Genomic DNA, 24,994 nt, shown 5'->3' with positions numbered 1-24,994 from the left:
ATCTTTATAAATACCAGATATTTTTCTTTCCATAAAAACTAACAGCTAACTTAATCCACAGAGACAAAATACTGTCATTTATACCATAGAAGCAGAAAGTAAAAAATACATTTTAAAAAAAATTCTAGTACTGTGTTGCTTCGTTAGCTCTGATTTATTAATTTTTCTAGACTTGGACGTTGTGCAGCTGAAAGGATTTTTGCTCGTATTTTTATACCTTCAGATAATCTGTTTGATGTGTAACCGTGGCGACAAGGTGTGTTTTTTTTCCCAATCAACCAGGATTTTCTGATTAGCATCTCAAAGCATGAAATAACACCTAAAGTACAACTTCAAATCCCAGGAGATGAAAAGGAGACTTTATGGAAGAAGAGACACTTTTCATGTAAGCTTGAACTTTAGGAACAAGAGTATTTGTATGGAAAAGCTGTATTTAAAAAAAAGTCTTGAGCCTTTAATGTTGAGGTTTAATTTCCTGGAGCACCTTTTGGCAAGTATCTTTTTAAAGTGCAGATAAATGTTTTCATCGCGTAGGCTTGAAGTCGGCTTCCACACAGTAATGGATGCATAAAGCCAGCAGCTGCTACCTTGGTCTGTCCTTCGATGACAGTGAGAGGCACACTGGTGGAGGGCCACTTATTTCGAGGAGGTAAAGGTTTGTCACAGTTCCACAAAACCACAACCTGCAAGAGAAAAACACAGGGAGCTGGTTAATATGCTGCTATCAGCATATCTGGCTGTTATTTTATGCAGGTGGAGTCAAAACAAAAAATGCCCTAAATTGCAAAAAAATAAGATTATATTTCAATTTGGATACTTTTAAAAATGTGATTTGGAAAAATTGAGAATTTTTGCTCTGGTAAAGTCTGTAAATGAGCCATTTTTCTTGGAGATGTATTTAGTTTGAATGGTCCAGTCAAAGTCTAGTCAAACTCCATCTATTAATCTGTGGCAGGACTGGAAAATTGATGTTTCCAGACACATCAATTACATCCAGTCTGATTGAAACTGACCAATTTCACCAAGAAGAAAACGCAGCAATTCTGCACTATCAGCTACAGACACAAAAAATCCAAAGATAAATTAGAAACATTAAAGTTTAAGGTTTGAAAATGGAAAAGAGTGAAAGTCCATGTGGTATGAAAACTTTTTCAATGAACTAAAAACTTGTAAATTAAAAAATTTCAAAATATTCCATAAAAAACTGTAAATTTAAAAGACAGGTGTCAAACTCGAGGCCCGGGGGCCAAATCTGGCCCGCCGTAGCTTTTTATGTGGCCCTCTAGATTCCAAATGACATCTTCCACTTTTTCACAAATCTGCAAAATTCACACAAAATCAACAAATCTTCACATTTTTTCCTGATTTTACTGTAAATTTTCTCAAAATTGGTTAAAACATGGAGTTTAAGTGCCTGCAGCTTTACTTGATGTCAAGTTTTAGTCCGTAAATAAAAAGTCACATTTAACATCATCCATTAGCGAAAATATTGTAAAAAATTCCTAACAGTCACCATAAAATGTGTAATTTTGATTAAAAAAACACTAAAACCATCATAAAATCCTGGAGGAAAAGCTATGTATTCATATTTTAACAATTTAATTGGTTTTATCAATATATTCTGGCACAACTGGCCCTTTAAGAGCATTCAGGCTTTTGATATGGCTCAAAATGAAAATATTTTAAATCATGTAAGATGGGATTAAACTTTCTTTAACTTGATTTTAAACTCTGCAGGTTCCAACCTGAAGGTAACTTGCTCAGAGGTAAGAGCATTATTACGGTTATCTCTCAAAAATGGGTCATTATTTGATCCTGGGACAGTTTGGACCCATTTTCCCACCTGTGCACAGAACTTGGACTTGGCCACAGCGATGATGAGCTTCACCACAGGGGAAATCTGGGCCTGCAGAGGAGTTACCGTATGGACCACAGCTGTGAACTGCTGCGATGGGCTCTTACCTGCAGCACAAACCCAAAGAAACGGTGCAGCAGGATGAGCAGATGGAGCGTTTCTTCACACTCCAACACAGATTTCTGAACAAATTCATCCTGATCTTTGCTTCTGTTCGCTTTTCACTTCAGTAAGGAGGAGGAAAGACGTCCAGTCAGTTTCATTTTGGTCTTTTTACTTGTTGCAGCTCATCTGATATTCAGCGAGTATTTCTACGTTGTGAAAACTTTCTAAAGCTCATTACATGAGCTGTAACATTCTCAGATCAGGTTGTGTTTTACCTTTTGGCCATAAAAAAAGTTAATTATAATAATGACATTCAGCTGCATTTCATTTTCAAAACAGAAGATCCACATCGTCTCGTCGTACATCAAGCAGATGAATGCATGTAACTTTTCTCCAGTAACTATATATAAACAATAAAATTAAAAGATTGCACTTGAATTATGAACAATGAACCTGCTGATGTCGATCTGGAGGCTGAATCTGCACTGGAGTCTGGAATTACAAGTAAAAGTTTTGAAATCAGGGAACATTTCTCCAATTCAGGTGATTAGAAATTGGCAAAACTCTCTGAACGATCAGTTTTCTAAAACTCGCTTTGGTGGGAGGAAATTCTAAAACGATGCGTTAGCTGCTCCAAAGCTAGCACAATCCGTCGTTAATGCTAAAGCTAGTTAGCATGGCTAGGCCTGTCACAATAACTAATGTTTCTGGACTATTAATCGTCCTAGAAGTTATCGCAATAAACAATAATATTGTTGTTTTGAGACAATTTGTCGGTAATATAATGTTTTTAATGGCATAAATAATTCAAGAACACATTCTCAAAGATCAATAAACTTTAAATTCTGATGAACAGAATTTAAAATGAAAGACATTTTAAATATCCAAAACAAATCAACAAAACAACAGAAACAACAAATAAAATTAAATGTGAAGTTCCAGGAAGCAAAATTATCCTTAAAAAAAAGGTTTAGTTGAGACCAAAACTCCAGACTGGAGACTTTTATCATCCAGTTTTTGGTAGAAAGAGAAAAACAATAAATCATGAAATTTGAAATTGAGTTTATTTTATCATGTGGTTAATTGATTTATTGATTATTGTGACAACCCTTAGCATGGCCACTGATGATGGCGAATAAACTTTTTCTTGTAACAGTAAGTTGTTCTTTTGCCACCAACACTTTTAGCAGCGAGTACATGAGAATGATTGACAGTGCTAAGTTTTGGTCGCTAGCTGTGCATTTCTTCAGACGGGAGAAATTTTCTAGAAAAAACTCTTAATTGTTTGAGTTTGAAAAGTTGAAAATTTGCTAGAAAAACAAACATTTTGAGATTAATCTCAGAAATTTTCTGAAAAACAAACATTTCTGAGTTTGAAAAGTGGGAGAATTGGAAGGGATAGATATTTTCATAGATTATCTGCCTCATATTAAACTGTCACAACATGGTGACAGTTTAACAAATATGCAAAAATAAAAAAGTAAAGGCGACATTCTGCAGCTTTAATACACATTTATCTGAATTCTCACTGTGGGCCAAGTCCAGTCCAGTCCTTGTCTCACATGAAGTTCTACTTCAGGAACTTTTTTGAAAAACTTTATTTTCAGGAATATTTTTACTACTCTGTACTTTTTTACTTGAGTAATTTTATTTTGAAGTATCAACTCTTTAGTAAAATTTCAGGATTTTCTTCCTACTGACTGAAAAACAAAAATGTTTTAACCAAAACTTCAGACGCAAAACTGTAGTTTTTATTATAAGTTTTTTATTGAAAAATTTATTTGGAAAAAAATATTTTGCCCGATTGTCATTTTTTGTATGTTTGTATTTTTTTTAATATAAATTGTCATTTTCATCCTTAAAATACCAAAATTTCCACTTAACTTCATATCTTGACCTGTCTATTTATGTAATATTTAAATATTAAATGATTGATAATTTGATCAGTACTTTTTACCAAATACTTATTTACTCTTACTCAACTAATTTCTTCTTTTACTTTTACTTCAGTAAAAATATGTCAAGTATTGCTGCCCTTACATTTTTGGGTTTTCTACCACTTTTAGTCTTATATTATAAGCAATTATTAGAAAGAGAGATGCAGCTAATAAACATAGAAATCTATAAAAGATAAATGGAAGAAGATGTGGAAACATGCAGAGACGTTTTAATATTTAGAAGAGCCAAAGCAAGCAGAAGAACAGAGTGTGTGTGTGTGTGTGTGGGTGTGTGTGTGTGTGGGTGTGTGTGTGTGTGTGTGTGTGGGTGTGTGTGTGGGTGGGTGTGTTTGGGAACAGGCAGCACATCCTGATGGATAAGTGAAGCCGGATCGTAGCTCCATCCATCTCGCTGACACCGGGCCTCCGATCCCACATCTCAGGTGGGTTTGCTGGTATTTATGGAAGCAGGAGCTTTGCCCTTGGGGGGGTCACACAGACGGGCGCGGGCTTTTGGTTTCCTGGAAAGAGCAGCGCCGCTCTGATTAATATTAATATGGTAATTGTTTTCCAGCAGGGCAGTTTTAATTGGAATGAGTCGATTTAAAACACGCCGGATGTTTGAGAAATGTGAATTTATCTGATTATAGAAAAGCTTCTCATTGGAAACAGCCAAGTTTGATTTGAAGACGCAACAGGTTTGCTGCAATAAGCAATAAATCATATAATAAATTAAAAAGAGCTCAATCATTTCTTTTTCCATTTATTTAACTTTTTTCTCTTTTTACCAAAAACTGGAAGACAAAAGTCTTAATTTTGTTTTATCAACTAACCCTTTTTGAAGTTTGTTTACAAAGACTTCATAACTTATTATTCCTGTTTTGTTTGTTTTGTATATCTCAAATGTCTCCCAGTTCCACAGTTAAATGTTTGTTAGAATTTAAAGTTTGATTTTTGAGAATGTGTTCTTGAATCATTATTACCTGAAAATGGTTTTAAAAAAATATTTTATCACAATAATTACTGAAACAATGAACAAAATAAACTACTTTAGATGCAATTTCCTTTAAAATTTATCACAATGGACTGCAAATTTCAAAATGAAAAGAATATTAAAGATTTTAATTAAATTGAAATGTGAAAATATCTTTATCCAACTGAGATTTACCTTTATGCTACAGTAGAGGCTAAACAAAATAATTTTAGCACTTTTTGCTTTTTTTAATCATCTCAACCATAAAAATGAAACTTTTTAAAAAGACAAAACACCTTCAGCTCATTGAAGCCACACATTGATGGAACAAAACATAATTTTAGACACTCATTTGGTTAAATTGATCAAATCTAAATCACAGGAACAACTAAGCTGAGCAATAATTACACATTTACCCTTTTCCTTAAAAAATATTTTCAAATTAAAAGACTTGGATAAAGGAGCAAATGGCTGGCGGCTCAGCTAAAGGTCACTGTTGCAAAGCTAATGAGCCATTTCACTTTTTTCGCATTACAACCACAAACTAAATCTTTTTATTGTGATTTTCTTATGCAGTTGCCTCACGCAGAGTGGAAGGAAAATGAAGCGTAACTTTGTTATTTTTAACAACTAAATTGAACTCAAGCTAAGCTGCAGCTTCTGCCGTCGTATTCGGATATTCGTCCTGCTCCTCAGGCCAAAACGTCTGAGCAGCAGGTCAAACTTTTTCAAAATGTCAGGCAGAAGTTGCAACTGCTTTGCCATCAAAAGTTATGGAAAGGTAGCAGAGTGAGACGGCCGAACACGCGGAGCGGACGGTAAGTTATTCCCCCAGCAGCAGCGGCAGAAATAGTGATTTACTGCAGAGGCATAAACAAAATGGCTCCCTGCTCTGCACCTCCTCACCCGAGTGTCCACAACTCCTGCGAGGAAGACAAACATCGATCTGAGTTACAGCCGGAGTCCATGGAGAATCGCTGCGGTCGCCGCTCACACACCCACGCAGCCTGCAGCTGAAAGTTTCTGAACTCCGACACCATTTATATTCACATTACAAACATTAAGACAGGTTTTTATCTTCAACATGTCTTCAATGTGGCAGAAATGTTCAGCTGTAAATCTTCAGAAGATTCATTTATATGCTTGGAAAAAATGGATTCAGTCAATAAACCTTAAAGCTGCAGAATGTGACTTTATCAAAAATTAGTTGTTTTTCTTAAAAACTGTGACCATGTTGTAACAGTTCGGTATGTATTAGGGCCATTGTAGACGGATAAATAAGGAGTAAATTTTCTGCCAAAACTAGTCAAAAATTTGTAAAAGAAAAAAAAAAAAACACTAAAATTTTCTAGAAAAAAAAATTTCTTTACTGCAAAATTTAAAAGTTTGCTAGAAAAAATATTAAATCTTTAGATTAATCTAAAAAATTCTCCATACAAAACATGGAACTTTATGAACTACTAGAGTTAAATTTTTTTTAGAAATCTTTAGATTAATGTCAAGAAAATTTTAGAAAAAAATGAGAATTTCTGAACTACCAAACTTGAAAATTTTCTAGAAAAAAATCAGAAATTTTTACATTAATCTCATGTTTTCTAGAAAAAAATGTGTGGAAAATTCTGAGTTTGAAAAGTCAGAAAGAAATAATTAGAAATGTTTAAGTTAATCTAAATTTTTTTTAATAATCTAAAAAAACTTCTAGAAAATACATGGAAATTTTGGAAGTACAAAAGTTGAAAAATTGCTAATAAACGCTCAGAAATTTTTAGATTAATCTCAGAAATTTTCTAGAAAAAAACAAGGAAATTTCTGAACTACAACAGTTAAAAATTTTCTTGAAAAACTCAGAAATTTTGGGTTTAATTTCAGAAATTTTCGAGAAAAAAAACCAACTAGAAAATTTTACTGTTTTTGGAGTAAATTTGCTCTTCCTTTTTTTCTAATTTCAATGAACCTATGATCCATCAAATGTAATAATTTTACCAAATATTTTTTAAAACCGTATAAATTTTTTTAAACATCCAGCTTTAATCTGGATGTTATTGTTAGAAAAATGAATTTCAAACCACGATGAAAGTGGCTGCCCTGCAGTAACTTTCCCTGCTTTGCGCTGAACGTTATGATTTTCTTTCTTTCTTCACTCATAACCCTCAGTGCGTTGTTGTCGTCCCATGTAGGAATTAAAATAGCCTTAAATGAGAAAACCTGGGGATATTTAAAGGCTGCATCAGGGTTGAAAACATCCACAAGCAGATTGCTCACTTCTGTTCCTTTGTTCACGTTTCGCTGCGAATGCACTAAATAAAACAAACAGATTAGTCCTTGACTTCAGACTTGCTTGCAGGATATTTTATTCCAAGGATCTTTGGCGCTCGTTTGTCTCCAGTGGTGGGCGGTGTAGGTGGACCACGGTGCGCCTCTTGGCTCCAGCTGCCCACGCTTCATTACTTTCCCTCTGAGCTGTCTGCGCTCTCCGTTTCCTACAGTTTTCCTGGCCAATGCGGCAAACATGGACTGACCAGATGGAGTGCAACGGGCGACCCAAGGTGAAATCACACCCTCGGCTCCGGTTCTCATGAGGGGAATCGCACCTCGGCTGACCCTCTCCACTTCATGTACCTTCAACCAATTCTTTGGATTTTATACCTTTTCATCACAAACAGCGACTGAGCCAAATATATAAATATAATGCTTTAACTCCTGTAGTGCCAAAAAGAAAGTTTATTTCTCACAGAATGCACTGAGCCTCGTTTGGGTTGGCACCAGAACTGAGCCCGGGGCAAAAACAAATGTTGCCCAGCCAACTGGAGATAAATTTGTATAAAGCCATATTAGGGCTACTGTAGATTTTTTAAAAGAGTAAATTTCTGTGAAAAAACCACATCAAATTTTAGGATTAGACTAGGATTCTTTCTAGAAAAAAACATGGACATTTCTGAGTTTCAAAAATTGAAAATTTGCTCAAAAAAACAGAAATCTTATAGAAAAAAAGAAGTTTAAAAAATGTTCAACCTTTGAAACTCAGAAATGTCCACGTTTTTTTTCCAAGAAAATTTCTGAGATGAATCTCAAAGTCTCTGAAATTTTCCCAGCAAATTTTCAACTTTTTAAACTCAGAAATTTCCATTTCTTTACAACAAACTTTCTGAGACTGATCTGAAAAGTTCACATTTTTCTAGCAAATTTTCAACTTCTCTAAACTTCCCTCAGAAGAAGTTTAAGTTGAAATATCCATGTTTATTTTGTAAATTTCTAAGATTAATCTAAATTTTTTTTCACATTTTTTCAAGAAAATTTCTGAAACTAATCTTAAAATTTTTGATTTTTTAAAGCAAATTTTCTGAAATTTCCTTGTTTTTCTTAATAATTTTATTAATTGTTTTTCATAAATCAAAATGTCTTTTTTGTGGAAATTCACTCCTTTTTGCACCTAACTACGACAGATGCAAAAACGTAGCTAGCTTGCTAGCAATGGTATTAGCAGCTAGTTACCGGTAGCCTCAACCACCTCCAGTTGCAGAACGCAAGGAGAATTACATGGAAGAAAATTTAAGACCTAAAACATTCAGTCTGATATTTATAATATTTCATCTATTGAGGATTTTTAATGTAATTTGAAGACATCTGTAGAGAATCAGTGCTTACCCAGGATGGAATAATAGAAAGGGAACTGGGCAGGGTCAGTTGAGTACTGTGGGAAGGCGAAGAGACCGCCAGGTAGGAAGTTCCACAGCAGGTGATTTCTGGACACGTGAGACTCCACTCTGTCCTGAATGATCTGGAGGAGGGAGGTGAAGAGAAAACACAAGAAACAGAATAAAAAAGAAAAACTAAATCCCCTAAAATAAACGAGAGTTAATTTGGGATAGAAACTGAAACAAACCTGCAGATTTTACCTGCAGATTTCAGGTGAAAAAAAAACTAAAGTTAGATAATTGGAGCTAAAAGGAATCACAAAATCTTACCAAGTATTTTGATCTAGTTTGAAGTGTAAATATCTTTTTACACTTTTCAACAAGATGTAGAACCTTTTTTAAAGTCAATAATTCCTAAATATTGGTGGAAAGGTTTTAGTTCCGATGGCGCCGTTACCTAGCAACGCCAGCCAAGCCCAGCCTGTCACCTAGCAACCCAGTTCTAGTTCCACTGGGAGATTAAATGTTTTTTTGATCACTTGACTTGTGTGATGCAAAAAAAATTTCCCATTGCAGCTTAGCGAAATTTACCAACTCAGCTGGAAAAATGACCTCATCCTAGTGCAAAAATGTTTTATGAAAGAATTCGAGTTTTTATTAAATTGGCATTTTTCCATTAAGCAAATTTATTTTCATAATTTCAGTTTGTGCTGTTATACGGACAATGGAAATATGGATAATGTCTTTATCTCACAGTAAACATACGGTGGCACCGAAATTTATTTAACCCCTAATTGCTAAATAGGTTTACTGACAAAATTTTAAATTAAAACATCTTTGGTCAGAGGCTTCTACAAATTTGCTGTAATACTGACTGCAACAGGAGCTCTACAATAACTCTTTGAAGAATTTTGAATTAATGAGTTAAAACATTTAATTTCCCTTTGGGGTCAATAAAGTATTTTAAAAATGTTTTCAATAAACAAATTACTTAAGAACCATTTAAATAGTTAAATGAAGCTAATAATGCATAATATTTCTTAAACTCAACTCCACCTTTCTGTGCAGAACTCTCTCTAGAAAACACACACACTGTGTGAGTGCCAGGCTTGCTGCATCTGGGACACCACAGTTATCAACAACGCTTCATTACTCCCGTTTAGCCCGGTGCCACGCGGCTCTGGGCTCCGTAGCACATCTGGCCGGCAGCACACGACTGTGAGCGGACATCTGTCTAATTTCATCCTCTGCTAGAGCCGGGCGTTTGCTGAAGTCACCACGGTCTTTGTTTGTGCAACAGAAAATCAGAATCGCCTTATTAATCTGTGTGCTTGATAACTCCTGCTGTTTGATTAGGTCAAATATCTAAAACGCTTTAAACAGCAAATCGATTGTCCCGTTTTTTGTTTTTTTGTTTTTGTTGCTCTGACTGATACAACAAAAACTCATTACTTTAAGAAAGTTTCTCGTTATCAAGAGTTTTATCATTTTAAGAAAATGTTTTGTCATTTTCAACATAAAACTTTTTTGTAATGAGAGTTTTGTGGTTTTAACAAAAAAAAATGTAAAAAATGATTATGAGAAAGTTTTAACAAGAACGTTTGTTATTACGTGAAAATTTCTTATAAGTTTTGTGGTTTTAACAGGAAAATTTCTTATTACTGCAAGATTTTGCTCCTGAATGTATCTCCAAGCACTGACAGTTGAATATTATCTGTTTTAATTCCACATTGCAAATACATGAAATCACAATATCTGCAAATTACCTTTGTGTTTCTAGAAAGTTTTAGCACAATTTTTGTATTTAACAATTAGAATTTTAAACTTAGAAATCTTGACAATTCTGACCTTCCTTTTAGCAATAAGTGACTGATAAAATCAAACACTGGCACAGTATGCAGTAGTGATCATCTCTGTCTTTCTGTTTTCATGAAGCCTGTGTGTAACAGAGAGGATTATTATTTAATGTGATGTGAGATCCAAACAGTCCCTGTGGACTCGAGCGAAGCAGCGATGGAGAAACTAAGAACAGAAAGAGACGAAAGCTTCCAGAACCTCCCAACGAGGCGAGTCCATTTTGTTCACTTCAAATGGTTAGGTCATTCAATGAGGCGTCTGGTGGCTCTTAAGCCTCAAGAGGAGACATTTGGCTCTCTGACACACACACACACACACACAGACACACACACACACACACACACACACACACACACACATTACAGCTTCTTGGATATCCAGAATCTCCGTCATTTCAGGAACTTCACATCTTGTGTTTAGATCTCAGGCTGATTTCCTGTCCACACACTGAAGGTAGAAGTTACCGTGGCTTGTTAAGTTTTTTATTTATTCATTATAGCATGTATGAATTTTATACATTTTATCATCTCAGCTCTCTCTTTTCAGTCTGTTTGTTCTGCTACTGTGCCTTGAAATCGACCCAAATGGTTATTTGAATTGAATTGATATGAAATTGATAATCAATAGACACCTATGGGTGTCGTCATCTGCAGCCTTACAATTATCCTGCAACTTTGTGGCAGAAATGAGGTTCCACCAAGTCAATTTATTGGCCAGATTTCTGTAGTTGATCAGCTCTGATATCACAATTTCACAAAAACAAAACAGTCTCAGTCTTTCCTTATGAAAACATCAATCTAAACTGACTAATCTTATCTAGAGTTAGAACTAAAGCTGCAGTTTGTAACTTTTATTTAAAAATATGTTTTTTACATATTTGTTAAAACTGTCAACATGTAGTGACAGTTTGATATGAGAGATAATCTGTGAATACATCGATCTACTCTCTGAAGAAATACATTGACCAAAAACAACCAATCAGAGCCGGGAGGAGCGGCTTAGCGCTGCCAATCAACACTGTGAACGCACAGCTAAATGTGCTAAAGGTGAAGAAACAGCTTACGTTACAGAAAAACTGTTTATCCAGACTATGCTAGCTGTAGCGTAGCTGAGTGAAAGTGGGGGAGGAAATGAACAGGCCTACACAGAGGATGATTGACATCATTAAGACCCGCCTCCTGGATCTGATTGGTTTTCTAGTTAGCATTCGGAGAAGATTTTTTCACAGATTATCTGATTCATCCCGTACTGTCACAACCTGGTGATAGTTTCAATCAATATGGAGATTTTTTTAATATACTGTATATATAAAAGTTACATTCTGCAGCTTTAAGTAAACTTTTACTATTCCTTGAAATAATTAGTTCAGATCTGCTGACCTGGTAGAGATTAGTTCAGATAGCCAAGTCTGCTAGAAATGTGTAAATATGTATTAAACGTTTACAATTTCAAAACTTATTTTGAGTTATTTAACTATGAGACCTCTGAGAGCCAGATGAAAATGTTCCAAGGTTTTTACCTGAACACTCAGTTTTATTTTACCTGTTGCTAAAAATGTAAACAAATAGTCGAATCAAAACTGTGGAGCTGATCTTGGTTTTGTTTGATTATGAACTCTCACAAAATTATGAATTCAGTATTTGCTTTCTCCAGGCAGCTGAAACATTTTGACAAACAGAACGGCACCAGAAGAACGGCATCAGCAGCAGAAGATAAGCAGGGAAACTCTGCAGAGCACTTAGCAGAAACCTGGATGTTCAGATAAAACATGCAATTTTAAAGCTCAAGGTTTGACATTTAGCTGTGTGCAGAAGTGATGCGAAATGACAACATGCACGCGCATTTAGATAACTTATTTGTTTAGGCAGCAGCAGCCATAAAAACGCATATCTTGCTTAGGTCCAGACAGAAATAAGGAATACTGTGAGAATTTTTAACATTTATGATGGAAAAACAAATGATTGCAGCTGAGAACACTGCAAAAAGACAACATTTCACCAAGTAATTTTGGTTTTACAGTGCAAATATCTTAGTACACTTGAAATACATCCATCCATCCATCCATCCATTTTCTGTTCACCCTTGTCCCTAATGGGGTCGGGAGGGTTGCTGGTGCCTATCTCCAGCTACGTTCCGGGCGGGAGGCGGGGTACACCCTGGACAGGTCGCCAGTCTGTCGCAGGGCAACACAAAGACATACAGGACAAACAACCATTCACACACACACTCACACCTAGGGAGAATTTTAGAGAAACCAATTGACCTGACAGTCATGTTTTTGGACTGTGGGAGGAAGCCGGAGTACCCGGAGAGAACCCACGCATGCACAGGGAGAACATGCAAACTCCATGCAGAAAGACCCCGGCCGGGAATCGAACCCAGGACCTTCTTGCTGCAAGGCAACAGTGCTACCAACTGCGCCACTGAGCAGCCTCACTTGAAATACAACAAATCTAATTTACAAGCAATCTTTCAGCAATCTATATGAGCTTTAAGTCCAAAAAAAGTTCTAGTTTTGTTGGCAGATAATTTCACTTGTAACAAAACATTTGTCCCATGTGAATTTAGCACTTCTTAATCAATATTATGGAATTATTGATTTAAAACAAGCTCTTATATCTTGCTGGAAAGATACATATAAATTAGTTTTGTCTTATTTCAAGTGAACTAAGATATTTGCAATAGAAACCAGACCAAAAATACTTGGTAATATTTTGTGTTTTTGCAGTGCACCTGTACAACTTCTGTTTAATAAAGGAAGCTAAGAAAGGAAAAAAATGAACATTTAGTAGCAGCGACTTTTTGCAGAACACTTCCTGCATCATCTGTAGAGAAATCTGATGGACTGTGAAGTCAGGACTAAGAGTTGTTGGATTGTGAGGTGATGAGCTTCACCCACTCAGATTTCTTTCACAGTCATAATTTTCAGTCATTGTTTACGTCAAATTTATTGCGTTTGGCTTCTTCTGGTGCAAAATTATTACGTAAATCTCACATCGATGACGTAAAAGTCAGATAAAATGCGACATAACCGTTCAGATGGCAGACGCTTTGAAAATAATCATATATGCGTCCAAATTAATTCCACATACGGGAGTGACACAGATCTGATATTTGAGGGGTTAAAGGTCGGAAGCTGGAAAAAACAGATTTGAGTCACATTTGCCTGTAATTAGTTCCCTGTTTAGCGATACAAGCGTTTCGTATCGTTGATATTGATAATTATTGATTCATTTTTTCCTTTAAATATCTGAAATGCAGCCAAACTGGTGGAGCAACATTTCCCGTTTCATACACAGGTTTTATTCCAGGCTGTTTTTTATTTTTAAGCCATTATGAGGTACAGTGGAGAAACCTGAAACTGCTGCTGTGTAAGTTACTCAACAGGTTGTTGCTAGGTAACCAAAGAATGAGTGAGTTGCTAGGTAACCAAAGAGTGAGAGTGAGCTGATTCCACCATGCCAGCTTAACGAGCCAATAGAGTTTGAGATCTAAAAACCTTCCTCAGATAAATAATCTATCAATATTGATTACGTTTCTATCATGACATATATAATTATTGATTTATTGCCAAAGATGAACATGTTTGAACAAATACACTATAAAACTAAATGTACAAACAAACCTACTGGATGAATTTCATTTTCTGTATTATTAATGCTTCCAAACCAACAGATCTTGAACAAGATAAATATTCTCCAATTGTTTCTGCAGAACAGAGCAACTTCCTTTTGCGAATATACAATCGTCCTTTGGATAAAAACATAACTGTCATCTGGAGAAAGAAACTCTTGAGGCTTAACTTTCCAAGGTGATGCACAGCCGGGGGCAATGTACAGCACAGAACAAGATGTTTCAGTTTAGCTGATTATAGATGAAACGCTTCTGACAACCCAAATCCACAAACTCCCATCTAAGACCGTTTTCTGCAAGCTTACCTCCAGAGTGGTTAAGACTATTTTGGCTACAGAGGAGAAGTAGGCGTCCCAGAGGAACTGAGTCTGCTGGCGGAGAGCCAGGATCCTGTCACAGCCCACAGATCGGGTAATGGAGGGAACCTGGAGCGAGAGCAGAGGAGGGCTGTTCACATGACAGTGGGATAGATTAAGTTAGATTTTAAACAACGCTGAGTGAAGGGTAAGAATCAGAGGGGGGTAAAAAGTGAGTAGACAGGTAGACAGGTGGAGGAAGCGTAGGTAATTTAGTGGAAAGCAGAAAAGATTAAAGAAAATTTCCCCCTCAGGATTTTCCCACCTCTAATTCCATCTTCTGTCCATCATTCAGGATTCTGGATTCACATTACAGTAAATAGAGGCGACTCCATGCAAGGAGAATTTATTACAGGTTCGCTTCAGAAAGGAGATTCTCAAAACCACTTGTTCCATCTTCACATCATTGTGTCACATCAAAAAAGGATTTTATAATTCTTTTAAGCAAGAAGAAAATGCTTTGAACATCCATGCAATACTTAATAGCTGACATCATGTTAATCAAAATATTTTCCAGAAGTCTGTAACTGCATCTCCATTTACCATAGAACAGTGCCATTAGGCATTTCAAAAATAAATCTGCTTAGTAAAAACACAATAATTAAAAAAAAAAAATTTGGCGCTAGGATGAGGTGGTTATTTGGCCGTATAAATATTAGTTTATACACTTTTTTCTTTCATTACACGAGTCACATGATGTTGCCACTGGCGCCAACCACAAAGAAGAAGATGACAGGAAGTAGTTAACGGATGATGGAGTGGCATGTTTCTTAATGACTTATTTATATACAATTTTAACTGCATTGCAACTGAGAAATTGTGTTTTTTCAACATTAGCGGAATATTGACAAAGTTTTGCACACATTTGTAAATTCAACACGTCTGTTGAATTGTCTCGACCTCCACAACATTTGAGCATAATTTCACTGAATGAGTCTTCGACTGTAAAATGCTTCAAGAAGTTGTCATAATATGTCCAGCATTTTTCCATAGGTTTCAGTTAGACTTTATTCTAAATCTGTCCTGAACTGATAATTTGCTCCCAGACTTACAAGCATGATTGACAACGTCAAGACCCGCCTCCTGCCTCTGATTGGTTGTTTGTAGTTAGCACTGGGAGCACTGGGAGCAGGCAGAGGAATTAGATTTTTTTCTGTCTCATACCATACTGTCACAACATAGTGACATTTTCAACAAATATGTAAAATATATATATTTTTTAATTAAAGTTAAATATTACAGCTTAAAAAAGTTGGTCTTATGTTCCCATTTCTACGTTTTCTTATCTGTATACAATGAAACAAGAAGTTGTCATTCTGAGATATTTTACCTTTGAGATATGAATTAAGGATTTTAAGATACAAACTGGCTTTTGAAGATAATTCCTTGTGTTTTGCTGTTTATAAAAATTGTTAAGTGATTCAAGAAATGCACCAAAGCAACTGAGGAAAAACTGCAAATGAAACGGCACTTATGAGCTCCTCATTTATTGAACTTTTTTTGAAAACCTTCAAATGATATCTGTCAGATGTTTCTGTTGAACAAATTCTTAGATTTCTTCCCCTTGTGCGTCATGCTGTGAAAAGCAGAAGAAACAATTTATTTTTCAATCTCCTGGAAAATCAACAGCAGCCTTCAAACTTGGAAAAGCAACAACACATAAAAAGCACGAGAATCCTCAAACGAAGGCTTGATCCACACATCGCAAACCATCCTCCTCATCTCCTCTAGTTATCAGAAAAATCGGAAGTCCTTCTCAGTTTACACCTCACATTTTCAAGAAACAAGAAGCAAAATTTCTCTGCAGCAAATTTCAAATCAAAGACTTTATCCAAGAAGCCATTTTCTAAACACAGTGAAGTTTGCTGTGACCTCTTGTTGTTTTAGATGACTGAATCTCATTGATTTCATGTTGGATTGAGTAAAACTCAGTATGGAGTAAATGTTGCTCACAGTCTAGCATCAATATTCATAATTGATTAAGCAAATCATCCTGACTTTTAACCCCTGAGCTTTTTTATTTATGTACAACAAATTAGCATTTTTGTAACACAAATTAAGTAGAAATACTTCAATTTAGAGACCGCGTTCATCTACATTTAGTATTAAAATTAATGAATAAGACAAAACTGGGCAAAACTCCAACCATGGCAGACCGCTTCCACTGTGACAGGATATGTGTAGAATATGCATCAACAGGCATTACAGGGATACAGGCGGATATATGGTGGCACTGCTAACTAAAACGTTTACTGCGCTAACCCTAAAGCACTAAATGTAAATATTAGTTGCACTATATCACAACATCAACATAGTATTTAGCAAAAATAAGTTACCTGGGTAAAAACAGAGAGGAGATGGAGCTGCTGCGTAAACGGTCTTCCGCCACGTCAAAATAAGAGCATGAATATGAATGTCAAACTACTTGAATAATTATTGATGGTTGAAAACTATTATTCATCTGAAAGTTTACAAAACAGGCAAGTAAATTAGCTCTTTACAATTTATCTGGTAACCCTAATTCAGGGGAAGCTAAGAGCACTAAATTTGTCAAAATTAGCAGAAGCACTAAAGCTCTAAATTAGCTCCACTATTGGTTCATTAGCAGCAGGAGTGCCAAATAATTTTCTTAGCAAATTAATAACCACTAACAAAACGGAAAGTCAACAATTAACAGAAACCGAAATACTGATTGTCATTTAATTAAACAAAGTATTTTCACTAAAAAGATTACTCTGCAGAAGGCTTTGAAAGTTTGGGCTCTTAGCCTGCCTTTTCCTTAGCTACACTCAATAATCACACTTCTATTTATAATTTAAAGACAAATAAGGGTAAATGTTTACATCAGATTGAGTATAAAGTGTGTGAGATTTCTGCTGGCGACTCGTCAGCTCTCAGCGGGGCGATATAAACATCACCAATCAAATCAGCTCCATTGTCTTCCCCTCCATTACCTCTAACTGTGTTTATGTCTCTCAGCAGGGGGATTCTGGTGTCTATCTGAATACCTGGGTGTCTGTTTTCCACATGTCTTGTCTCCATGGGGGAGGAAACAGACACGCTACATATTAAACAGTCCAATATTTGAGCTCTCAGAGACGTAATTGAAAGTAATGAGATTCAACTCTCTCGGCAGGCGTTGGAGGATTGGAGCTTTGATTGACTGTTTGTGATGCGTTAGCACCTGGAACCATTTACAGACCAAATGACAAAATCTAACATTTGATGTGTACATTTCACTCCTGTATGTTACATATGTTTTTAAAATAAACTTGAAATAAAGGCTGGCTATTCTTAGTGAAAAGATGCAGGCATCTGGTTAAAAACGGCTAAAAATGTTCATGGATTAGGATATGTCACATTATCTGTGCTAAAGCTATTTGTTAAACTTCTTCCATCAACTCAAACAATTATGTGCAACCAATAATAAACAGAGAATTTAATCCTAGATTAATTACCAAGATAATTTCAAAGTCTTAAAACAGCGTGCTAAATGTTTTCAAAGTTAGCAAAAATACTAAAAGACTAACTGAAAGCTAGTGCTTAGCACTGCTTATATTGCTGACTATCTACTTATACTGCTAGTCAGTAATATAAGCTAATAACCAATTAATCAGATTTTTATGTTTTCAAACTTCATGACAAAATTCTGGCTGATAGAAGTCGTACAGTTTTTCGCTAAAAACCCCCAACAGTTTTTAATGAATGAGTCTCATTTATAAGGAAAGCAGCCATGCTGGATTCTGAGATCAAGCTCCATGAAAACTCAAGTAGATTTTTTCCCACCATGAACACTGAGATGTCGAAGTACAAAAGGAACACGACATTAACATATGAAAGGTGACCAAATATTAAAATAGCCTAGGTGTCTTTTCCAGGAACGATTGTACAGCACAAATGGAGGTAAAAGTAAATGACCAAATGCTCTGGAGCTCCGACTGGGTTGCTAGGTGATGGGTAGAACTCTGCTGGGGTTGCTAGGTGATGGGTGGAACTCTGCTGGGGTTGCTAGGTGACGGGCGCAGCTCTTCTGGGGTTGCTAGGTCAGGGACAGTGCCTGCTGATTTGTGATGTTTCTAAAATCAGTAATTAACCAGACACCAAAAATATTAACTTATTACTAAAAAAAATGGCTAGATGATTTTTTTAAGTGCTTGGGCTGTTTTTAAAAGCAGCTGAGACCCAAATGGAAGTATGAAAACATACAAAATTTGAATTTTGCAACAGTGCTTTATAAATAGTTTTTCACCATTGATACGTTTCTAATAATGCGTTTTCTGCCATCTGCTGATGGCTATGTTATTTCTGGAGAACAGCTGGTCAATAAAATCAAACAATATTTTATAGATTTTTCCAATGTTTCTGTTGCTTGATTAAAAAAACAAAAAAAAACAACCTTTTCCAACGCACATGAATGGAGGTTTACATAATTCATAAAAGCTGACAACCTAACATCTACCTCTAGTATAGAAACTGCATAGAAAGAGATTTCCTTTTTTGCCACACTGCCATCAGCATCTACTGTCCCCCAGGAATATTTGACAAACAAAAAGTAAAACTAAACCCCCAGGAAGAATTGTAGTCTTTTTAGATGCAGAGCTTCTCGGCTGATACTTATTTAAAAGTTACAAAAAAGTTATGACATCTAGAAGCAGACTGAAGATAAGATGGAGTTTGCACCCTGAGGCAGTATGAAGATGTGTTTTCAGATTTCTTCTCAGACTTTCTTCACATAAATCCTCTGATTGTTTGTAAAAGTGAACTCCTTTTACCGACCGCACGCCGTCTCCTGAGAAATCTAGTGCACTAACTGACATGAACAGCGATGGAGAGGCGACAATTCAGGCTTGTTTTTCAGCTCTAAAAGTTTCACTATGACCTCTTCTTGTATTTTAGAGTCAAATGTGAGGTCATGCAGAGGTCAATCTACAGCAGAATGGCTGAAAAAAGAAGATCCAGTCAAGAAACGATTGCTAGCAATTTTCAATAAACTGAAGCAGTTTTGGAAAGAGTGAACTCTTCCTGTCTTCAATCGCAAATGTCTAACTTCATTAGACATTTATTTATTCAATTTATTTGAATTTATTTATTCAACTCAATTTATTTCACTAAATTGAGTTTTTTATATATTATTCTTTTTGCAAATTTATGGCTTATAAATTACAAAAAACATTCATGTCTTTAATAGTGGAAAATTAAAAACAAAACAGTAAAAGTATTCTAATATTTTAATGTTTAAATCTGTATTTTATGGTCCTTGATTGTTGCTTTTGTATTGATTATAGCATTTTTAGATATCTCTAAATGTAAATAAAGTGCACAATAAATAAAACGAATCTTCATTCTGACACACAGGAATAAATAAATAAATTCTTACAATTTCTGTCTTTTTTTTCCGGTTAATTGGTGGAAAAATTAAACTGAATGTGTTTTTGTTTGAACAAATAAAACACCTTGAACAGAAACTGCTAAACTACCAGAGGATGTTTGATTTATGTTGAAAATTGCCCATTATCTGCAACCTGAACAAAGAGCGCACAGCAGTCACGTGTTTTATTTCCTTTTATTTGTGAGAACTGAAAAATGTCAGGATTTGTTTGGAGAAGATTTCTCCTTTTATCTCTGCATCTGTATTTTCATTTATTGAAAACTTGACATTTCTGCAGAACATAAATTAATGGAAGAAAATGTTTTTCCTCAAACTTAATTATAAGTGTGCGTCTCAGTCTGTCAGAACACGCTTGACCAACAATTAGCAAGCTCTGCAGAAGGGAATGTAAAAAAAGAAAGTATTGGTGCATTAAGGAAGCTTTTATTAATGCCTCATGTCTGAAAAGTCCAGATTTATAACACAGACCAGGGAATTTTTTTATATCTCGTCCCATTTTGGATCTTCTTGTAAAGTGTTGATTGAAGACAGGAAGCAGAGACCCTCTAATTAAAAGGCAGACACTTTTAGTTTGAAATTCCCAAAATACAAACAAGCACACGTCTGTTTGGCCGTCCAGATGGTGCGAAAGGTCGCCCAGGTGACGAGCGGCGATACGTAGCGTAATTAGAAAATCTAAATATCACTGCTGCTGCCATTGAAGGGAACAGAAGGTGTTCCATTTGTAGAGAAATGCATGGCTGGTATAAATAGCTCCTGGTGTGAGTGTAAATGATGATACTTGATATGGCTCTTGTGATAATAATGTGATTATCACAAGAGCCATCTTGAAATAACATAATGTTTAATAAAGACCATGAACAGAGGCAGATTTGGAAAACTTATAGTTTTTAACTCTTAGCTTTGCATTTTTTTAGTTTCTACAGTAGTTAAATCCAATAGTTACATTAAAAACATTATTAGTTTACACATTTTTGTTGTAATTTGTTGGTAAAAGCAGTAAGAAAATACATGTTTACTGATTTAAATTTTAATTTAAATATTGTTACATATTCTTTCCTACAATGGAGTATCAGGAAGGTTAAATTTAGTAAATTCTAAATACATAAGAATTTTTTTTTTTTTTTACAATTTTCTATGATTAAAGACAGATTTATGATATTAAAACTGTGATATTGTTAGGATCTTTTGGAGATTGATTTGATTCTAGTTTCACTATTATTCTGTGTTAGTTTGTTATTTTTGATTAGATCAGTCTTGTTCCTGTTTTTCTTCAGTTCAGTCCTTTCTTTACGAGAAACTAACTAACTAACTAACTAACTAACTAACTAACTAACTAACTAACTAACTAACTAACTAACTAACTAACTAACTAACTAACTAACTAACTAACTAACTAGCCAAGTCTTGACCGGCCCGCAGTAATAAAAAGGTTGGGGACCACTAAGCAAACAATAGATAAATAAACAATAGATCTACCATTCAAATAATCTTGGATCTGTAACATTAATAGTTTAGCAAAAGATAAATTAATCTAATTCTTAACAGGCTCCAACAGTCATTATGATTAACAGCTGCTATCCATGGCTGCCGTTTCTTTACAGAATAAAATGACCAGTTTGGCTTCTGTCTGCCTGTTTGTGTAGCTCAGCATCTTGTGACCATTTTGAAAGTGAAATCAATTAAATGATGTAAATGATTTTAGGCTACCAGCTGCTTCTTCTTCTTGAAATTTATTGGCGGTTGGCAAGAAACGTTAGGTGAGCATTACCGCCACCATCTGGTAAGGAGTGTGGACCACATGACAAAAAAACCTATATCTTATTATACAGCTTACGCTGTTTTAAAAATCAAATATAGCCTGATATCCTCTGCTTCCTGAGTCCTTTTGCAATAAATCAACAATGTCAAATTTCATTTTCATATTACTAAGGTTCCTAATTAACTTGTTTCTCTGAATCAGATCATTCCTACAACGCAAAATAACATGTTCCACTGTCTCATCTTCACATGTTTCCCTATAATAGTGACCTATTCATACCAGTGTGTTCAGTTCTAAGTCATGAAATTACTGGCTGCTTGTTTTTAGGCAGGCTTTGAAGTAGCGCATTGGTTGTTTTGACGTCCATCATGGCGGAGTGGGCGGAGTTTGTGTTGTTTGTATTTCTTCACACTGACTTCGCCCCATTTTGGCTGCTGATTGTGGCCATTTTGGGGAAAAACTGCCCCGTTTGTTGCAGTCATTTGAACATATTTTTCTCTCTCCTCAATATTTAAGGATTCTCTAGTTTTAATATCTTCTTTTTGCCCACTTGCTCTCTTTTTGTGCTATTACCGCCAAGCATTTCCACATCATCTGTGTTTCCAGTGTTTTACCTGCAGCAGCAGTCTCTCATCTCCAATGACGGCGCCTTTTCTCCAGTCGATGACTTCGGAGAACGGCGGCTCCCAGCCGTTACTCAGAATAACCGGGATGCAGGCCGCCTGCAAAAACCAGCAACACAAACAGGAACGTCCTAATAAGACTGGAAATCACATATTTGAAATAAATTGCTCATTATAATGAGAAACATTTCTGACACTTGAGCTGAAGGAAAACAAAAACCGTCTCTACATTCAGGCTGTGTTTTTAAGCCCATTGGTGTCGGCTGAGGAAAGTAATGAATTCTTCTTTCAAAGAACAGTTTTTTTGTCGTTAAGGAAAGAAATACAGAGTGGAGATGATTTTATTTTAAAACTGTTGACATGATTTCACAGCAGAGGGAAGGAAACGGGTTTCAGTGACACATAAAAGTCCTAACAGCTGACTTTTATGTGGGGAGGGATCAGCTTTTAGTGTTTTTCTTTCCTTCACTGAGGGCTTTTTTATCCTCTTTGATTGCTTTCTTCTGATGAGACACTTTGAATGCATTTCAACTAAGTTTCTCTCAAATAAATGGAGTTGCCAGGAAGATTAAAGACGAAATGAATTGTGTTTATTTATTTTCCAGTAAGCCCCCGATATTTGAAAGAGTCATTTTGCGGGGCTTAATTCATTAGTAGCAGGTTTCATCGCTGCTCTCTGAGCTGCTGAGTGTTACATTTATTTTATAAAGAGAGTCTTAAAAGTCTGTTGCTAATGAGGAAGAGATTTGTCTATTTATAGCCCAGTTAAACTGTGTTTAAATGGATTTTTGATCCTGTTTTGTATATGTATATATTTTTTTAAAATATTCAATGCCTCATCTGAAAAAATCTTGCTAATTTTCAGCTAAAATGCTAAGACAGGGAATAAATTAACAGCCACAGAGCTCACTTCTAATTATAAGTGTTAGTTTTATCAGGAATACTTTGAAGTTATCACTTATTAGTGCAACTGATATTAATGGATGAAGTTACATTAATAATGGAAAGAAGGTTTTAGGTTGTTTTAGGTTTTATTTGGTAAATCTAAACATGTTTTATCGTCCCTTTACAGTCTGGGATTCAACTCAGATTTAGATGATGAAGGAAGGAAATGAAAGAATAATAATAAAAAAATGAGTTTCAGACGCAGCAGAAAGGGCCAAGCCAAAAAAAAGATTAAAAATGAAAAAGCCTAAGCCTGATATTTTTGTTGAAAGTTCAAGTTTCAGTGGATTCTTAATCAAGTGAGATTGAAAGATTAAAGGAGATTCCCCAAATGCCGAGTTCGTGATCGATGATCCGCCTCAGAAACGGTTTCATTACTTTGACTTTGATGGTTTCTTTGTCTTGTCGTTTCACGTTTATTCTCACAACTCTCTATTCAGCTCGTGGTTTTTGGAACGAAACCCTTAATCTTAAATTGTTTCTCATGAACCTTTAAAGGGGACGTATTACACAAAGTTCACATTTGGCATGTTTTTGTATTTCCATTCAACACATAAAAGTCCTAACAGCTGACTTCAACTGTTTCTCAAAACAACCCAAACATAAAATAAAATAAAATAAAATAAAATAAAATAAAATAAAATAAAATCACCCAGTCGGTTTTTGGTATGTTCATTTTTTTAGCGGTTTCAAAAACCAACAGAATGTAACGTCACAAATCAGCAGAAACTGCCCCTCACCTAGTGACCCCAGCCACGCCCAGATCGCTACCTAGCAACCCCAGTGGAATTCTGCCCGTCACCTAGCAACACAGGTGGGCAGAGCACCCAAAAACTGCTACTCTATGTTGAAGAGTAGAACTACTTCAACAACATATTTTTACTCAAATAAAAGTAAAAAGTAGCCATCCAAGAAATTACTCAAGTGATAGTAAAAACATATTTGGTAAAAAGTTATATTTAAAACTTACATTATAAAATGGACCAAAATATAAAGTTAAGTGAAGATTTAAGAACAAAAATGACAATAATTCATGTAAGTAACAAAAAAAATAACAAAATCAGGCAAAATATTTTTTTTTCAAATCAGTTTCTGTCAATAAAAAGAGTTTCAATAAGAGACAGACTCCAGAAATATTACTCAAGTAAAAGTAAAGATACTTCATAATAAAATTACTCAAGTAAAAGTAAAAAGTACAGTGCAGTAAAAATACTCCTAAAAGTAAATTTTATCAAAAAAGTTAATCAGGTAAATGTAACTGCGTAAATGTAACTAGTTACTACCCAACTATGTCTAGCAGCCCAAGCGGATCTCCAGCTCGTTTGGACCATCCAGAAACCACTTGCTGGATTCTTCCTGGTTGTGCAGGAGGCTCTACTAATTTCAAAGATGCACAATTGTGTAATTGTGCATCTGTTTGCAGACATTTTGACAGTAGAGTGTAAATGTTGAGTTGGGGGGCATGGTCAGCAGCAGCTTATCTGGATTTAAAGTGACAAGAGGCCCCAAAATAACTGAATTTGAATGGACCAATTGAAAGTTTGATGATCTAAGAATTATTAACTTGTTCAAGGAACCTTAATAGGTCAACTTTAGACTTTTAGATGTTGCCAGAAAATTTATTTGTGTATATTTGGTTCACTATTCAAGACTGAACAGATGTTCATGAAGCTTAATTCTCATTTTTGTATGCATAAGTTTAATTTTCTATTTTTAAATGAATAAAACTAAGCAATAATGCGAATGTTGAGAGGAAAACATCTGTCTTAAACACATTTACAGATCTTTAAACCTCATTGTTACATGTTTCTCAGAAGCAGTTTGAGTATTTTCCAATTTCACAAATGAAAAGTGTTGTTAAAAGAGTGTAAGAAGTCAAACTTAAATGTAAAAAATGTCTAAACAAATGGAAAATCCAACAGAA

At 35.3% G+C, this 24,994-nt stretch overlaps 1 protein-coding gene across 3 annotated transcripts in view; it reads right to left on the bottom strand.

Annotated features, from left to right (window-relative positions):
- The window catches only part of LOC114159116 (exostosin-1), a 221,269-nt gene that overhangs the window by 15,066 nt on the left and 181,209 nt on the right, over positions 1 to 24,994 (bottom strand). For all 3 annotated transcript variants that reach the window (XM_028041221.1, XM_028041222.1, XM_028041223.1), the window contains 5 exons: positions 22,117 to 22,224; positions 14,301 to 14,420; positions 8,516 to 8,648; positions 1,844 to 1,962; positions 588 to 683 (listed from right to left, as the gene is read on the bottom strand). In XM_028041221.1, the coding sequence (XP_027897022.1) occupies positions 588 to 683; positions 1,844 to 1,962; positions 8,516 to 8,648; positions 14,301 to 14,420; positions 22,117 to 22,224 (576 nt within the window). The remainder of the gene's footprint in view (positions 1 to 587; positions 684 to 1,843; positions 1,963 to 8,515; positions 8,649 to 14,300; positions 14,421 to 22,116; positions 22,225 to 24,994) is intronic.

The sequence above is a fragment of the Xiphophorus couchianus genome, chromosome 15 (assembly GCF_001444195.1).
Source record: "Xiphophorus couchianus chromosome 15, X_couchianus-1.0, whole genome shotgun sequence".
NCBI classification, from domain to species: Eukaryota; Metazoa; Chordata; class Actinopteri; order Cyprinodontiformes; family Poeciliidae; genus Xiphophorus; species Xiphophorus couchianus.
The sequence above is the reverse complement of the archived record's forward strand: the minus strand, read 5'-3'. Positions and strand labels throughout refer to the sequence as shown.